Below are 17301 nucleotides of genomic sequence, written 5' to 3' on the forward strand. Positions count from 1 at the left end.
CATGACAAAATTTTCTTATCTTCAACACCACTTCCTATCTATATAATCCAGAGCAATGCCCCACACCTAGTAGAGCTCAGTAAATATTTGTTGTATTGAGTTAACTTGAACTCAGGATTCCATTCTACAATTTGTAAGCCAAAAGTTGTTCTTAGTGACATGCTCAGTAATACATGCAGTGTTTTGAAACTAGAAAACATTCCTTTTCCTCAAATCCGTAGACAGTCATCTTAAGCTCAAAGACTCCTGCTCATTTGTAATGAGTCTGGTATACAGATGCATAAAATTGAGGGAGAGATCGTATGTGTCTCCAGAAATATTTCCTTTATTATGAGATGAGCAGTGAGTCAAGAAGTGCCTAATTTTTCTTCCTTTGAGAATTGCATTATTATTCTTATTTGCCCCAGTGCTCATTTTCATCCTCTTCAGCAGGAATTTAGCAGGAAGAGTTTACGGTTGAAAAACTATTCATGTAAGTTCCTCCAGAGGCTAAATCCTCAACACAATGCCTTGGAATCACTCTGGTCTGCTTTTCTAAATTAAACATCTCAGTCAACAACAAATGCGGCAAGTACAAAATGTTTCCGTTACTCCTTCCACATCAAAATTACCTCCTACAGGAGCTAGAAAACGCGTGTCAGTGTGAATTACCGTCGACAACAGCTACTCTCCCGGCCGCTCTGGGGTCTCGCACACAAAGGGTGAGCGAGGGGCGTGGGGAGGCTGGAAGGCATCACCTCCCCGGCTGGCCGGGCGATGCCGCCCAGCACCCTGCTGGGCAGTGAGGACAAGAAGCAGGCTCAACTTGGGACTCGGGGTATGTCTATGCCATCGGGATTGCCGTCCTACCCCACCGAGGCAGGGAGATAGGAGCGGAGTGCGTGCGCGAGCTGAGTGAGCGCTTACGTCGCAGCGAGAGCCGCGCTGGGGTAATTAGAGAGGAGTTGGGCTGAGCCGAGTCCTCTTTTAGCAGCAGCAGCCGGAGCCGCAGCCGCAGCCGCAGCCCGGCGGGCGCTCCTGGCTCGGGCCGCGGGAGCGCACGGGGACAGGCCGGCGCGCAGCAGCCGCCCCACCGCGCCCACCGCCCAGGCGGCCCCCGGCGCACAAAGGCAGCGGCCGCCCGCGTGGCCTTCCCCATCCAGGCATTCGGGTCCCGCTCCCTCCCTTGTCTCCCGAAGGCGAAAATGGCAAGGCCAGGCGAGGACCTGGGACGGCGGTGGCCCTAGCTCTGCGGTCCCCACCCCTCCTGCTGGGAGAGACAGCGGGCTGCCGGCAGACGATGTGGCCGCGGCTGCTCCCCAGTGCGTCTTCGGCCCGGGTCCCCGCTGCCGCCGCTCTTCTCTGCTCGTTCCATCCCGCCCAGAGGAGTTGATGCTGCTGTCGCCGCCGCCGCCGCCGAAGCCGCGGCTGATGGATGCCAGGGAGTGCCGCATTGCTTAGCGTCCCCGCCTCCGGGTTTGCTGGTAGGAGCTGGCTGCTCTTTCTTCTTTCTTGCTTTGGGGTTTTATATAGAAAAGAAAAAGACATTTTTATTTTATTCTCCCTAACTCCTTCCCCTCCCCCCGTTTTTGAAACACACACTCCCAAAGAGATCTCTTCTCTCCCTCCTCCCCTCCCGCGGCAAGTCCGTGGAAATAAAGAGCTAGAAGAAGGCAGAAGTTGGGGGTGGGGTAGGGGGAGCCCACGCTGGTGCCAAGGCCACCAAAACCCCTGCTGGTGCCTCCTGAGATCACGGTGTATCTCTCTAAGGGGAGGAGGGAAGGTGCGCTATCTGCAGAGTCTCCACCTAATTGGATCACAATCATCTTAAATAAAATCCCACAAATATGTCTTTTAAAAATAGCATCTTTGAATAAGTAGAGGGAGAAATAAGCTCCTTCCCCCCCCCTCTCTCTTTTTCTTTCTGGCTAAGACGCCCTCTCCCCGCCCTGGAGCTCAGCGCTGAAGAGCCACCTTATTATTAATCAGAATTTCCATCGTGATCCCTGGCAGGCGCATCCTTCAGGAGAGACCGCAGAAGCATCACAGTGCTGGGGCTGAGATGTGCGTGGGGGTTGTTTTTGTTACATCTTGGAAGAGAAGGGAAGAGGACAGTACCAAGATCAGAACCACCAGTGGTAGGTGGAATTAGGGGTGTTTTGTTAGGAGAAAGGACAAGAAGAGGAGCCCGCCAGAGGTCCACATCTCTTTACAGGAAAGGGAATAGGGAACCAAAGTGGAGCATCGTGTTTTAGCGGGCGGGGGAAGAAGTTTATACCTCCCACAGTAAAGCTGTGGGAAATCAGGAGCAACAGGGTACTTGATTGGACACGAAGACAAATCATTTCCTGTAAGGGAGAGGAAGCAGGCAACAGCCAGGTCTGGGGGCCAGAGCGTGGTGCCGGCGAGGGCCAGGTTTGTTGTGGAAGAGTCAACAAGCGCTTCACAGGGGAAGGCTCAGGAATAAGCAGAACAATGACTCATTTGCAAGCTGGTCTCTCTCCTGAGACCCTGGAGAAGGCTCGCCTGGAGCTCAATGAGAACCCAGACACACTGCACCAGGACATTCAGGAGGTGAGGGACATGGTCATCACCAGGCCGGACATTGGCTTTCTGCGCACGGATGATGCCTTCATCTTACGCTTCTTGCGGGCCAGGAAGTTTCATCACTTTGAGGCCTTCCGCCTCCTGGCACAGTACTTTGAGTACCGGCAGCAGAATCTGGACATGTTCAAAAGCTTCAAGGCCACTGACCCTGGCATCAAGCAGGCGCTGAAGGATGGCTTCCCTGGGGGCCTGGCCAATCTGGACCATTATGGCAGGAAGATTCTAGTCCTTTTTGCTGCCAACTGGGATCAGAGCAGGTATGTCCTAAATCCAAACTTGTACTAGAGAGCCTCTTGCTCTCCCATTTTCCAGAATTTACCCTGAGTAGTGTAATAATTTTGGGGCTTTGATGTGTTTGTTTATTTGCCTGAGAGAAAAGACAAACTGGAACTGAGAAATGAGTTTTTGATGGGTATCCTAGGATGGGGGAAGGGGTTTCATTTTTACTTTTAAAACTGTTACTTCACTAACACCCAGTTTCTGCTGAAGCTTTAAGTGTTTCTGAACCATATAATTGTGCTGAGATCTAAATCACTTAACTTCTAAATAAAGGTTCTAAATTTTTCACCTCCTGAATAACTTCCTTGGTTTAGAGAAATGAGTATGAGGATGGAGACAACTTTTCCTCCTAAAGAAATTCTTAAACTAGACTCATTATCCTCCTCCTCCTCCTCTCTCTTTAGTACTGATGTTTTGTCTTTTCAGAATAGCTTGGTGTACAACCAAGAGCAGGTAGTCCTATTGCTTGGGAACTTTTCTGCTGGATGATGTGATGTGTAGATGAAGGAATAATATGATGTGTGTCACTTCAATGAAAAGGAAGAGTTGTATCCTCTGTCACTGAGCATGCCTGCCGACACTGAAAATAAAGACTGACTGGTGTGCGTGTTCTACACCTGTCACTAATCTAAAGAATGTGTTTCCTGTCTGATGTGATTTTTCATCTTTCGGAAGGAAGTGGAAAACATTCAGATATGTCAGTTGCTAGACTTTTTGAGCTCACTTGCTATTTATTAGAGGAGAAATAATATTCTTACTTTGTCTGCATTATTACAGACAAATGTAGGCAATGACACTTCTATTTCCTTAATCAGAATTGTTTTCTCAGAGTGAAAGATATAAGAAATTATAAAAGGCTCTTTTGTAGATATAGTTTCAATTAAGTTCAAAGTTAAATATATTTCATAGGACTTAAAAATGCTACCAGAACTATGAATCATAAGAAGCTGGTTCTTAAAACATTGGTGTATTTTTAGTTCTGTGAATGATGACTTTCAATGCATCTGGTTAGCTTATACTGTCTCTGGAGCAATTGTAAAAGGCTCTTCTAGTCACTGAGAGATCTTTTAGATCTTACAGATTTCTGAATAGGCTTCTCAGAATCTTGGGATCTTAGAATGTAAATTAACCTTTTTAACCATTTTCCCCCCTTTAATTGGTCACTTTCTGTCTATAATTCTAGGTTGAGAATCACTTGAATATTTTAAGGTGAATATAAAGACAAACTACTACCTGAAGAATTGTAAAGCTAAGAAGCTCATAGTTAGCTATTGCAAGGGAATGGAGTTTTGTTACCTACTTTGGTTAGTTATAGAGATCTTATTCCACTTTTTATCAGGTAGCTTAAAGCTTAAAGGACTATAAGATTCCATCCATTGACCACAATTTTTAAGAAGTGTTTCTTTAAATCAGAGAAGTATTAATATATTGTAGGATTGTGCAAGTCAATGATTGTGCATATCAATACTGAAAATTTTTATTCAGGAAAGAAACTAACATTTTTTTATGTGAGTTAGATTGGAACTTTGTTTATGGAGCTATATTGAAATGGAGTCGGTGGAAATTTTATATTTAAATATGGTTTGAAGTCTGTTAGAGATGTCATTATGGACGCAGTTTGCATTCAGAGAGACATATATCTCTATTTTCAGATCTATTTGCATTTATTTCTATAAGTGAACTAATATACTGATTTATAAACTTAATTGGGATGAGAGTCACAGTTCTCATGTAAATGAGGAGGTGATTGTTTTAGATTCACTAAAGAAACTGGGTTTTAGTTAGCTATCTCATGCTTTATATGAAAGGTTACTAAAATTTTGTCCGTTAAAAGAAAATGAGAAGCTGTGTCCTGTAGAAATACTCTGTCGGTATCTATAGGCTAATAATTGTGAATTTTATTTCTATGGTTGGATATGAACAGGTTTAATCTAGAAGTTATAGTACATCAAGGTAAAACGGTACACAAGTGATTTAGAGCTCGTCTAAAGTTTATTTGGGTTTCCTCTGCCTCTATTTTTTTTTTTATAAAAATCTTTCCCTTGTCCCCACCTGTCCTCCACCCCAAATCTACACATATGCAATGACAGGGATTGGTGGATAAGCAGACCTGTCCTCTTGGCATCCTTTGTGAACCATTATCACTGGGATATGTGCTTAAGAACTGCCCCTGTCCAGAAACCGAAGAACAGCTCCCTTTTCAGCAGTGCCAGGGTGACACCAGCCTTTCTTAGCCTGAATCCCTTTCCTCTACTCTGAAGCCTCAAGGCTTATTTGACTACAGAAGTCTCTACCACCTTCCCTACATGTTTAGCTTACTATTATTGCTGGGTAGGTGGATATGCCACATGCCAGATTCCTTTGCTCCTCATCCCTCCTCTGTTCTGAGTCAGTGTTCTCACCTCCCTTGCTCTGATCTTCCCAGTTCAAATCCCCTGGGTTTCTAGAGAAGACAACACATCTGAATATAATTCTGACTACATTCCTTGAGTTGTTAAATGGATCACCTGGCTTTCAAAAACTTTTTGAAAAAGTAGCCTCGTTTTAAGAAACAGTAGGTGGGAAGTGTAGATTATTATCTAGGGGAATTCCAGAAATGAAGTAGAGACAATGCCTCCATTTATTGGGAAACAAATAACTTTCCAAGAACCAAGAGAAAATCAGGATTTTATGAATTTTTAAAAAATTTATAAAGAACCCTGAAAGAATTGATCTGTATAACAAAAAAGACGTTATGTTCTTATATTTATAGCAGTACCTGAACTAGAATAGATGCTCAATAAATATTTGAGTTGAATTGAGTTATGCATTCAAAAAACCAATTCTGAGTAGGATTTTATCTGACATATGCCTTCTCCTATATTAAATTTGTAGGACAGTTTTCTGTGCTCCACAGGACACTGAAGACAGTAAATGTTTGTGAGATAGTGACTATACATAAAAGAGTGTCTCTTTCTACTGCAATACAGTATAGGTTAGTTTCAGGTGGTTATAAAGCATTGGACTATTTCCCAAAGCTTTTATTGAGAGACATGGAATCATCAGGAAGACTAATATAAAATCATAATATTTATAAGATACTTACCTTCTAACAAATCTAAAAAAATTGAAATATTGAAATATCAAAGTGACTTTTGCTGTGGTCTGTGGTTCTTTTAGAAAAGAATAGAACAGGCTCAGATGACTTATTACATAGATGGGGCAGGAAAAGATTTATATAGCTTTATGTCCTTTCTTTCAGATTGTCTAACAAAATTTCTGAAAACAAAAGTAAACTACATAAAATTAAAAACAATTTGGTTGTTACACTGCATCATGAGGATGCGGTGATACTCCTTGCATTACATGCTGTGTTTCCTTCCTAAATGATAGTGACCTGCTTAGGATTCAGAAGAAACCTTCAAATTGTGCACATGATTTCATCAACTGAGTGTGAGGATAATGTGCCAGGAATCCAGAAGAGTTAACACTACTTGAGAAAAGGAAGTTTGGAATGAAAGTAGATGGCTGTCTAGGCCCTAGGGCATGCAAGCAGGTATCTGAGAAGCTGAAATCCACTGGCACATAATTGTTGGTAATATTCATGAGTGAAATTATATTACCTGAAACATAACGATGACATGAAGTGTGAGAGTTGTCCTGTAAGTTGTCAATTAGTCTGCAAGGCATATTTTACTTCTATAGACCGCATTAGTCTTATAAAGCAGTTTTCTATACTTTAGTTCAGCAAACAATTGTGTATCTGGAATCTGGTTAGTAGCCATTAGAAAGCAATCAAATACAACTAGAATGAAAATGATTCTTAGTATAGTGGCAATTCAGAAAGCACTGACCATCTCGTCTGGTCTCTGGCTTGTCTGAATGGGCATTGATTATCACTTACAGTAGTGAAGCTCTGGAAGGGTTGAAAACTGACTGATCAGACATTGCTATGATCCTCTAACTTACCCTGGAATTTGCCTAAAAAACTTATTGTCAGTTTCTTCCTATTGTGTGGCTTTTTCATGAAAAAGAAAATATTGTATAAATGGTCAATTATTTTTGGGTTCAGTTTGAATTATGATCATATTCTCAATTACTAAAATAATGTGGCCAGTCTTCAAAATGAAAGAAGATTATGGTGATGATAACTTACAATTTATAAAATAACCATAGACTCATGCAAATGTACATTAATGCCAGCCATAAAGCTTTACTTGTCTCTGGAAGTGTATTAAAAATGAATAAAATAAAATAAAAATGACCAGGGATAGATTAAAATAGTCAAGGGCAGTTTACCAGATAATTATGGAGAAACACTTGTACTCAGTCATTTTAAAGACAAAAACAAGTTTTTAAAAAAAGCAGCTTAATTTTTTGCCTTGATTTCTCAAGAATTCTTGTCCCTAAATACTTTTCCACTTTTTGCTTTACAGTGTCATACCTAGTGGCATGGTGATGATTCCTTACCTTCAAAATCCTAGAGGCATTGCTATGCCATGTTTTGGGTGGATTTTGATTAAAGTAAAACTGTAAATGGCAGGGGTGGATTCCATAGGATTTCTGTCCCAGCACAGCTTCCATATTTCTTCCTTACAGGGAAACTCTTTTAACAAATACTCCGGAGACTGCAACTTATTCCAAACTATACTGTTGGTACATACTGTGGAAAATAGGGAGAAAAAAAGTTGTCCTGCGAAATGTTAGACAAATATTGTGAAGAACCTCTGAAAAAAGTAGGACAGTCTCTAAAAACTGGGGCAATTATGCAGTAATTAGTAAAATAATCCTGAAATAACAGCAAAAACCAGGAGTGCCAACCTTCAGTAGGATGTTGATTAGGTCTGCCCTGAGCCAAGCTATTTTCATGTTTCAAATATGCAACTTTACACAAGGTTGAAAAGAAGCAAAGGATTTGTGGTTACCATAGTACACTGAAATAATGCCTCAAGAAAAATATTTAATGATATTTTAAAACATGAGCCAATGGTTAATACATTACCAAGTTACCCTTAGTAAATTAATACATTTTCTCCATTTTGACGGAAAGATTGAACTCTTACTTCACCGAAACCATCTATTTCTTATAGTAATCAGTGTTATTAGCATGAAGGAAAGGATACCCCTGTTATGTTAGATCCTTGTGACATCAAATAACAAATTGAAAAATTCCTATTTCATTTAAATTAACTAAATAAACACATTTCAGTAGAGCATTTGCTATGTCCACAGAAATTTAGTAGGTACTGGGGCAAATAAAGACACATAACACATACTTTGTACCTCTAAGTGGCATACAACTTCTTTGGGAAGAAAACATGAAAAGCTGAATAATTAATTACCAAAGAAGTCACATGTGATTAACGAGGTTGCTGTTTATCAGTGCTGTAAGCTCAGGATGGAGGGGCAGCTGTGGGCTACTCAGTGTTGTGTAAAGAGAACACTGCCTGCTTGGTTAACTGAATTCAATCTTGCATTGTGCCATTTGCATTCATTCATTCGCTCATTCATTCATTTAAAAACAATTCTATCCTATGTGTTACAGCAGGTAAGCACTTTGCTTATGATCACACAACTAATAAGTGAATTAGCAGTAACTTTTTTGTGTCTATAGACAGTTATCAACCTAAATCTAGGGAAAGACAAATATATCAAAAAAATTAAGCTTTGTTAATTAAAAATAATTCTATCTATGGTTTAGAAAATCTTGATTAAATATCAGAATACAGATAATTAGGAACAGAAAGTTAAGGTGGAAGAATAAATTTTCTGAAGGCACAGAATTTACTAACTGGACATTTGCTTGGAGTGTTTGGCCCTGAAAAGAAGAGTTGCCTCTCTGATGTGTTTGTATTTTTCCAGGATGATTCTGTTTTATTTAATATTTTTTGGTGGCAAAAGCTGCAAATTTTAAATTTTTTTTCAAAGAAGGACATTTACCTGTAGATGTTTCATTTCCTATGACTCTCCTGTTCTCACTTGCCTACATTCCCACAGTAGTAAAATTAAAGTAAGGCTCAGACAGCTAATCTTCTGTGCTCATTGATACAAGCCAGACAGATGAAAATTTCAGAGTTAATATTTCTTCCAGGGATTGTAGACTTCGCAGCTTCTCATCCTGACTCCTATGGATGTCTTAATGCTTTTTTTCCACCAAAGCCCCCTACTGTGGCCAGGCTGGGGAGTGCGTGGCATGGTGCCACGATGGTATTGACTTCCTCCTGTCTTCTGACACACATACTATGCTACCATTAAAAAGCAGACAGCTATTTCATCAAACTCTGTTCTAGGTACGAAGGACTGCAGGGAGTAGAAAGAACACTGATCTATGTGCTGTCTAATCCAGGCTCTTCTCTTCCTTCCAATGGTGATTTTGGGCAAACTGTTTAATTTCTCTGAGACCCTGGGTCCTCATCTGTAAAATGTTAGGAACAAAGCCAGCTCAGAGACTTTGCAGTTGTTCTGAGATTAAGATAATGCATTTAAAATTGCTTCAGAAATCTTAAACTATTACCCAGACAGAAGTATTATTATTATTACCACTCAGTAATATAAAACACCTACATGGGTTCATCAACTTTAGTACTAATGATATCTTGCGGCATTAATAAAAGTAATTCTTCTCCTTTGTCTCTCCCCCAAGCACCTTTCTAACATGAAGTGCTTCCGACATTAGAAAACGTGGCTTAATGAAAACTGAGGGGCAGGGGCAGCCTTAATGAAGAATTTAATAATGGCTGATTGATTTAGTGACAAAGGGAAATTGCTGGCTGTTGTGCTGCTCAATGTGATGCCAAGATGCCAGTTTTTCCCTGTCATGCTGGAAAGGTTGGAAAGTAGAAGGATATGACCTGTTTGTGATTGAAGTTGATCTTTACACTTATTGTAAACTGTGGTAGAGGAGGAGATGCTGTGAACGCCAGGGGAGAAGCCTAAGCCAGGTAGTCACCGAAACACTGCATGGCCGGAGGCAAGAGAAAAAGCTTCTCTGATTTTGTTCAACATTTTTTGAAAGTACTTGCAGAATTCATTTTCCACCATTAACTTTTCTTGTAAAACAAGTCATGGGGCTCCTGGCTGCAGGCAGGGTGCTGCCCCTCTGCAATGCTGCGTGACAAGGCTCTTGTCCTCTCTCCGGTCTAGGAAGGTGTTGTGTATTGCTCTTTGGGCTGAGAGGGAAGCCTTATTAAGTGAATGGTATAATTAAAAACTGATGCCACTATGGCACTTAAATGACCATTGTAGGTAAAGTAAAGTAGTGTGATCTGTGGCCTTGGGAAATAATTTGATTTTAACATATATTATTGTGCATGTACAATGTGCAGGGCACATTTGTTGGGTGCCAAAAATGGAAAGTGGTATCAAACGGTGAAACACAGCTATTAAGTTAAGCATGTATGTCTGGACCACGGGACAAACACTGACGGTTATGTGCACTAGAGTTTTAGAATAGGAGGGGGTACTGGGGTCTCTGGCAGATAGAGACAATCTCACAGAGCAGGGCAAGCTGGAGGCGGGCTCAGAGAAGGGTTCTATAGAACTCAGATAAAGTGAAAAGGAAGAGGAGTGTTCCCCATAGACTTAAGTGAGGGGAGAGCAGAGGAGTGTATTGGTTTGCTGGGGAATGGATTTCATAAGATGTTGATGGCTGGCGTGAGCCTGTACATGATACACAAGGTAAGAAGTATAATTATTAAGGGAATTGTGGGATTTTGAAAGAGCCATGGGTAGTAGTATAATGTGCAGGTTTTAGGATGATTAATCTCACAATAGGGGGTATGCAAGATTTCTGAAAGAGAAAGAGGAGGAGAGAAAGAAAAAGAAAGAGAAGTTCCATGACATTAAGCAGTTAAGCTGGGAAAGGAGAGGTTAGGTGCTAAAGACATATAAATATATAAAGGAAAAATATTTGGGACTTGGTGAATAAACATAAAGAAGAAAAGGGAATATCTGAAAATGATTCTTCAATAATTGAATAATATAGGCAATCCCAGAGGGAAGGTGAATTTGCAAGGCAGTGAGATGAGTTACGTTAATATAAACTACTTCAGGTAACAAGCAGTCAGTAAGATGTTGATGTTCAGATGGCAACTGGAGAGATGAGGGTGCTGCTCAAGAGTGACACTTGCTCTGGTGGTATAGATGGGACATTCACCAGCGTTTTGGCCAGGGATGAGTGCATGACTCAGTAACTCTGTGAGATACTACATGATGAGAATAAGGAACCAAAGTCTATTTCTGCATTTGGGTGATTGGAGCAGGGAGTGGAACCAAGGATGAAAGATGTATAATGAACAGAAAAGTGGGAAGAGAAAAAGTTCAATATAGCATCACAGAACCAAATAGAAGAAAGATTTTCAACAATGATTATAGAAAATATGTGTTGTTTCTATATATGTCAAGTACTGTTAAAAGCTTTACATGTCTTATTTCATTTTTATCTTCACACCAGTTCTAGCAAGTTAAGAATAAATGGTTGAAAAGTATGAAAAGCAAGTGTAGAATATGTGATTGTATAAAGAACAAAAGACAATATAGCAATCTTGGAAGTTTGTTTATGTTTGCTGGTGTGCTATGCACTGGACTAAGTATTTTATGTTCTGTGAGGTAACTGTCATTAGCTCCATTTTTGAAAGAAGAAATGGAGGCTTAGGAAGGTTCAGTAACTTCTTCAAGGTGCAAGGGCAAGCTAAGATTAGAAAAATCATCAAGAGTCCTTATTTTTATTTTGTATTTGTTATAGCTGAAAGTTTTGAACATATATTCTACTCTCTAAGGCCGACTGATTTTATAACTGAAAAATTTCAACAGGGATGAAATGTTTTCCTTCTAATTGCACAGGCAGTAAATAGGAACTATGGATATCACAGTCTTCTCCAAATATTGTCTATGCATCTACGTTGACTCCTTTCAAAAGTAGTAGTCTACCTAGTCTGATGTCAGTTGTAAAATTCCTTATTGGTGTCACAATTTCTTCTTACTACATGATATCATTCTTTCTGCAAATTTAGGTTTTACTTAATGCTATTTTGGGAAGCACACTCAGAAGTCAAGACTGTGCTAGTTTGTTATTCATGGCTTTCTTCTAATAAACAAGGGAAGAATAGCAATGGTGGAACCCATATAATTTGGGTGTAAACTCCAAACTCGAACATGTGGAATATTTCATTGTAGTGACCTCTACATTGTAGTATGAGTTGTAACAGTTGAAATAATTTTTAAAAGGGGAATAATGGTAGGAGTCCTGAAGAGATAAAATTTATGGATGATACATTTCTTTGAAAGATATTTTACAGACTCTGGTGAGATCCCGTGTAATAATGTTCTGCTTAGGAATAGCCTGCTGAGCTGCTAATGGTAATAATATGACATGTTTGATGACAGAGGACTGGAGTTAAGTCAAGAGTGGTTTTGACCTGCCCCTTGAGTAAAATTAGCTGGGATCTTTTCTTGTTTCTTTTGTTAAACTTATAAATTATGATTTATATAAATATCATTTAATTTTTTTCTTAGTGCAAGATATTAAATTAAAAAAATTGGTTAGACTTACTCTTGAAAACTTTGCAAAACTGTTTTCCTCATTGCTGATTTTGAGATTTGCCTTATATTATTTCCTTCAGAATAATGATATGTATATATATTTTTCTTTTGATTTTGACACAGTTTAGGAAAACCATACTTCAAGTGTGTTACTTAAAACAAATTGCCTCTTGTTTTCAGTTCCTATTGGTGCCATAATTTATTTTCACTACATACAAATGCATCATCTTTTCAAAGCTGATTTCAGATTTAAGTTTCATTTGATGATATTTTGGTGTTCATGCTACACGTTATTCTTATGGGTAACATAAGAACGATCAGCTTCATAATGAGGGGAACATTCTAAATTGGAGTTTTCTTTCTTTCTTTCTTTCTTTCTTTTTTTTTGAGACAGAGTCTCACTCTGTTGTCCAGGCTTGAGTGCCGTGGTGTCAGCCTAGCTCACAGCAACCTCAAACTCCTGGGCTCAAGCGATCCTACTGCCTCAGCCTCCCAAGTAGCTGGGACTACAGGCATGCGCCACCATGCCTGGCTAGTTTTTCTATATATATTTTTAGCTGTCCATATAATTTCTTTCTATTTTTAGTAGAGACGGGGTCTTGCTCATGCTCAGGCTGGTCTAGAACTCTTGAGCTCAAACAATCCGCCCGCCTCGGCCTCCCAGAGTGCTAGGATTACAGGAGTGAGCCTCCGTGCCCTGCCTTAAATTGGAGTTTTCTAATGTCTAATTTTCTTTATCATGATATTGTTATGAATTTCAGAAATTAAAATGATTTTGGAGGGGTAGGGGTCTAAATTTTCACCAGAAATAAAGCCTTCCTGTTCCAGCTTTCCAATGTGTTTAGGTTTATAGGTTTCATTTCACAACAGTGTGTCAGGCCATTTTGTTTAAAATGATGGTAGGCCAGCCATAAAGTGACAGATAAAGGTATTCAGCCATATATATTTGACAGATTTAATAACAAGTACATAATAGAGCTCTGCAAAAAGTATTTTTGGATGCCCTATCCCTAGACCTTTTGATCCTTGCTTTTTATAGTAGTGATAGGCTGTCTTAAAGATTATCTCATTAACTTTTGAAGTAAAACATTCTTTAGTTGTGATTATACCCTGACTAGTACACTATGTCTATGGCTACCATTACAACAAAAATTATACTATGTATTTATTTCAACCAGCATTTACTGAACACTTGCTGTATACCTAGAATTGTGCACATGCTTTCACCTGAACCATCTTTTTGACTCTCTGCCACTTCTACCCTCACTCCCCTACCACCAGTGAGATACAGTGAGATATAGGTATAATTAGTCCCTTTTTATCAGATAAGGGAACTGATCCTCAGAATTATAAATCACTGACACATCCAGGACAACACAGGTAATTAGGGGCAGGGTAGAGATTCCATCTTGAAGTTTTCTGACAACATACCCTATGCTTGGTTAATGCTACGATTCTAAAAAAGATGCCGTTCCAAACTACTGCTTTTACAGATGAGGAAATGAGACCCTTAGAGGGTGAGAAATTGCTTGAAGTTCTAATGTTAAGTATTCTTCCCTTTCTGAACTACTGTGCTTTCTCCATTGGCCTCCAAATGTTTTTAGAAGTGAAATGGAACTACTCCGTCATACACACTCACTGTCTTACACTGTCTCCCTCATGAGCCCATCACTTGCAATAAATGGGGATGATTTCTACTCCCCTTCCCAAGCCACATCTTTTCTGAGCTCTTTCTCTAGCTTTTCCCGAACATCTAGCCCTGAATATCTCAGGAGAAAAAAAAAAAAAAACTCCAAAATGTGGCTGTACAAAAATTGAAATTAACATCTTCCGGAAATTTGCTGACTCCTCTTAAAATGCTGGGATTTCTAAGGATTCCCTTTTTAGAATAATTATCTCATGTTTCTCTCAGCTCCGATTGCATTACCTCCTTCACTTCCTTGAACTTAAGGTCTGTATGCTTTTGGTTTCAGAATTTTCAGCCTTGAGTTCTCTCCTGAGTTTAGGATCTGTTTGTTCAGATGTTTTCTTGATATATCTTTCTGGGTATACTACATGTTTCTCAAATAAGTAGGTTCTATTCAAAGCTCTATATTTCTAGCCATCTCCAACAGTATCTTACATTTGCATTATTGCTGTTGATTCAAGGTTTTACCATTTATTCAGGCCACTGAAGCTAGACTCTATGTGTCATCCTTTACACTTTCCTAATTTTAGTGCCTACATTGTCAAATTTTAACAAGTTTACCTCTAAAATGCCTCTCAAATTTGGCTTCTTATTTTTGTTCTTAATTCGTTGCCTTCATTGAAGAAGGGGCTTAATCTAATACAGCCAGTGTCCTTGCACTCTAATTGAGTCCCCTTTTGCAAGAACGTAAAGAGCATTTGTTGGATTTCTGGAATGTGCCAGGCACTGCTAAGGTGCAAGGCAGGAAAAAAAAACAGACCCAATTCCTAAATACGGATGACGTGCATTATAATAGGTAAATTTCCATGGCTTTTCCCCCCCCTTTGTTTATATTCCTCTCTCTTTTTCCATCTTTCCCACCTTCCTCTTTATTTTAATACAAACTCAATACAAGTAATTTGTATTAACTTTTATCCATAGCTATCATGTACAGTGTTCTTGTTTATTGATGAGACTCCTTCAAATCTCATTGTCAATTTTTTCAAATTTGAAAATATGAAGTGTCAGTATTATAGAGGGCATTGTTGCACTATTTAAAAATATGATGCCTAGTTTTGGGATAGATGAATGAAATTTTAGAAAATCATAGGAAAGCTTGAAGGTCAATTAAATGATCATAAAATATGAAACAAACTGTAGTATTTTCAAAGGCGTTGTCATGTATTTGGGTAAAATACATGTTAAATTCTGTTATGTCTCTGGAGCACATATAAAGTAAACCTCTTCTTAAAAGAAGGTTTTGAACAAAATCATTTCCTTAAGATTAAAGTGAATTTTTAGTGTGCTAAAAAATTTCTATGGTTTTTATAAAAGTGGTGGTCAGATTTAATTCAGTATTTTTCTGTTGCTGATAGGTACACACTGGTGGATATTTTGCGTGCCATCTTGCTTTCTTTAGAAGCTATGATTGAAGATCCTGAGCTTCAAGTGAATGGGTTTGTTTTGATCATAGACTGGAGTAACTTCACCTTCAAGCAAGCCTCTAAACTTACACCAAGCATGCTGCGATTAGCTATTGAAGGCCTACAGGTAAGGATATACAAATTACCCAGTTTCTTGGTCTCCCATGCTTGATTTTTCTTGTCTAATGTGTTAGAATAACAAAATGTCTTACTTACAGAATAACAACAAAAATTTTTTATAGTTTTTGAGCACAAAAATTAAAACATTAACTGAACAAAGGATTATAGAAGAAAAACTGAAGGATGTCAAGCCTTTTAATAGTTAGATGAGAGTTTGTGGTACTTGGCACAGTATACATGATATCTAAATATAAATACAGGTAAGGAAGGAACTGAGATTTTTAATCTTGAAAATCAGAACAAGCAACATTTTTTGGATTTTAAGGATTAGCTCTTTAGGCTTATTTTTTGTTTCTCTTTCCTTTTCTGTATATATTAATTAATTAGCTAAATATCAGCTTCAATATTCCATTTAACCTGGTGAATTTGGGATATGATCAACAATATCTTCATGTTACTGTTGGAAAGTCAGTCAATGTTATTTGGTCTGGAAGATACAAAAGTCACTGTTTTGAATTACTTTTGACCTTTAGACTTAATTGGTTTTTTGTTTTGTTTTGTTTTTTGGTTGGAAGGGTTGTCATATAGAATTTATACAGGAATACTCTATCTTCTAGGGAATGATATTTAGCTGGTTGGGAATTATAAAATGAAAAATGAATTATTATTTAGTGGTATGTCATAAACATGCTGTTGTCAATTTCTTTTTAACTTCTAAGATGTCCTTCTGCTCTTTCTCTACTTTGCTTTATGCTACTTTGTGTATAATATTTATGGAACTGATTTTAAGCTTTTAAAAGCATTTGCAAGTTAACTCTTGAGTGATGTTATTCAGTATTTATTCTTTGTTTTTACAGCATGTATTTTAATGCAAGTTAACCGTTAACATTTCTAATTTTTACCACTAAAAATATCACTTGTTTTAAAATAATGAATTATATTTTTGTCAATCATTAGGTCAGGTTGTTAGATTTTTTTATGTTGAATAAGCCAAAATTGTCCAAATCTCTGCTCCATAGTAATTTATGACTGCATCTATATGCACATAAATTGATGACTGTTGACTCCATAAAAATGGGCTACTTCTCCAGGTGGCAGGATATTTTACACAAATTGAATTCATGGTTTGATGTCTGCTTCTGGACTGAATGAGATACACAGATTTTCTTCCCCACGCAGGGTTTCCTGACTTGCTCTTGGTGAGTCAGTCTTGCTCCTATCTTCTCTTAACACTGTTTTTTAACTCCACAGAGACAGTTAATAAAGGTTGGGAGAGGACACAGGATAATACATGTTTGGAAATGTGTGTATCAGGCAGAATCTGTACTAATTCTGCCCTATCACCAGCAATATATAAAGTGTTCTTCAGTTTGTGAAGGAAATTGGCTTCCAACAACTATGTTACTTAACACAGAATGGCAAGCTAGTATTTTACAATTGTTATCCCTATTTAACCTGTGTCTTCTCTTTGCTCTTGGATAAGCTAGGCCTTCAGCTGCATGAAGGACAGGAGAATTCATGTTAGTCCCAAGAAATTAAAAAGAAACAAACAAAAAAACATGCCTCAACGATAGATTCAGTACCTTGCTATTTTCTAACTGACATACTTTGTGGAGTCATTTAATAATAATGTGACAAATCATTGCAGGAGAACAAACTGACAGCTCAGCGATGTTTGGGAGCTTATTCATTAACCCTGCCTTTGTC

At 38.7% G+C, this 17301-nt stretch overlaps 1 protein-coding gene across 1 annotated transcript in view; it reads left to right on the forward strand.

The window, feature by feature from the left end:
- The first annotated feature begins 694 nt into the window (after positions 1-694).
- The window catches only part of CLVS2 (clavesin 2), a 66325-nt gene continuing 49718 nt past the window's right edge, over positions 695-17301 (forward strand). Inside the window, exons 1-3 of the mRNA XM_045542309.1 lie at positions 695-1463; positions 1913-2843; positions 15427-15601. Of these exons, the coding sequence (XP_045398265.1) occupies positions 2455-2843; positions 15427-15601 (564 nt within the window). The 5' untranslated portion in view covers positions 695-1463; positions 1913-2454. The remainder of the gene's footprint in view (positions 1464-1912; positions 2844-15426; positions 15602-17301) is intronic.

Source organism: Lemur catta, chromosome 2 (genome assembly GCF_020740605.2).
Source record: "Lemur catta isolate mLemCat1 chromosome 2, mLemCat1.pri, whole genome shotgun sequence".
NCBI lineage: Eukaryota > Metazoa > Chordata > Mammalia > Primates > Lemuridae > Lemur > Lemur catta.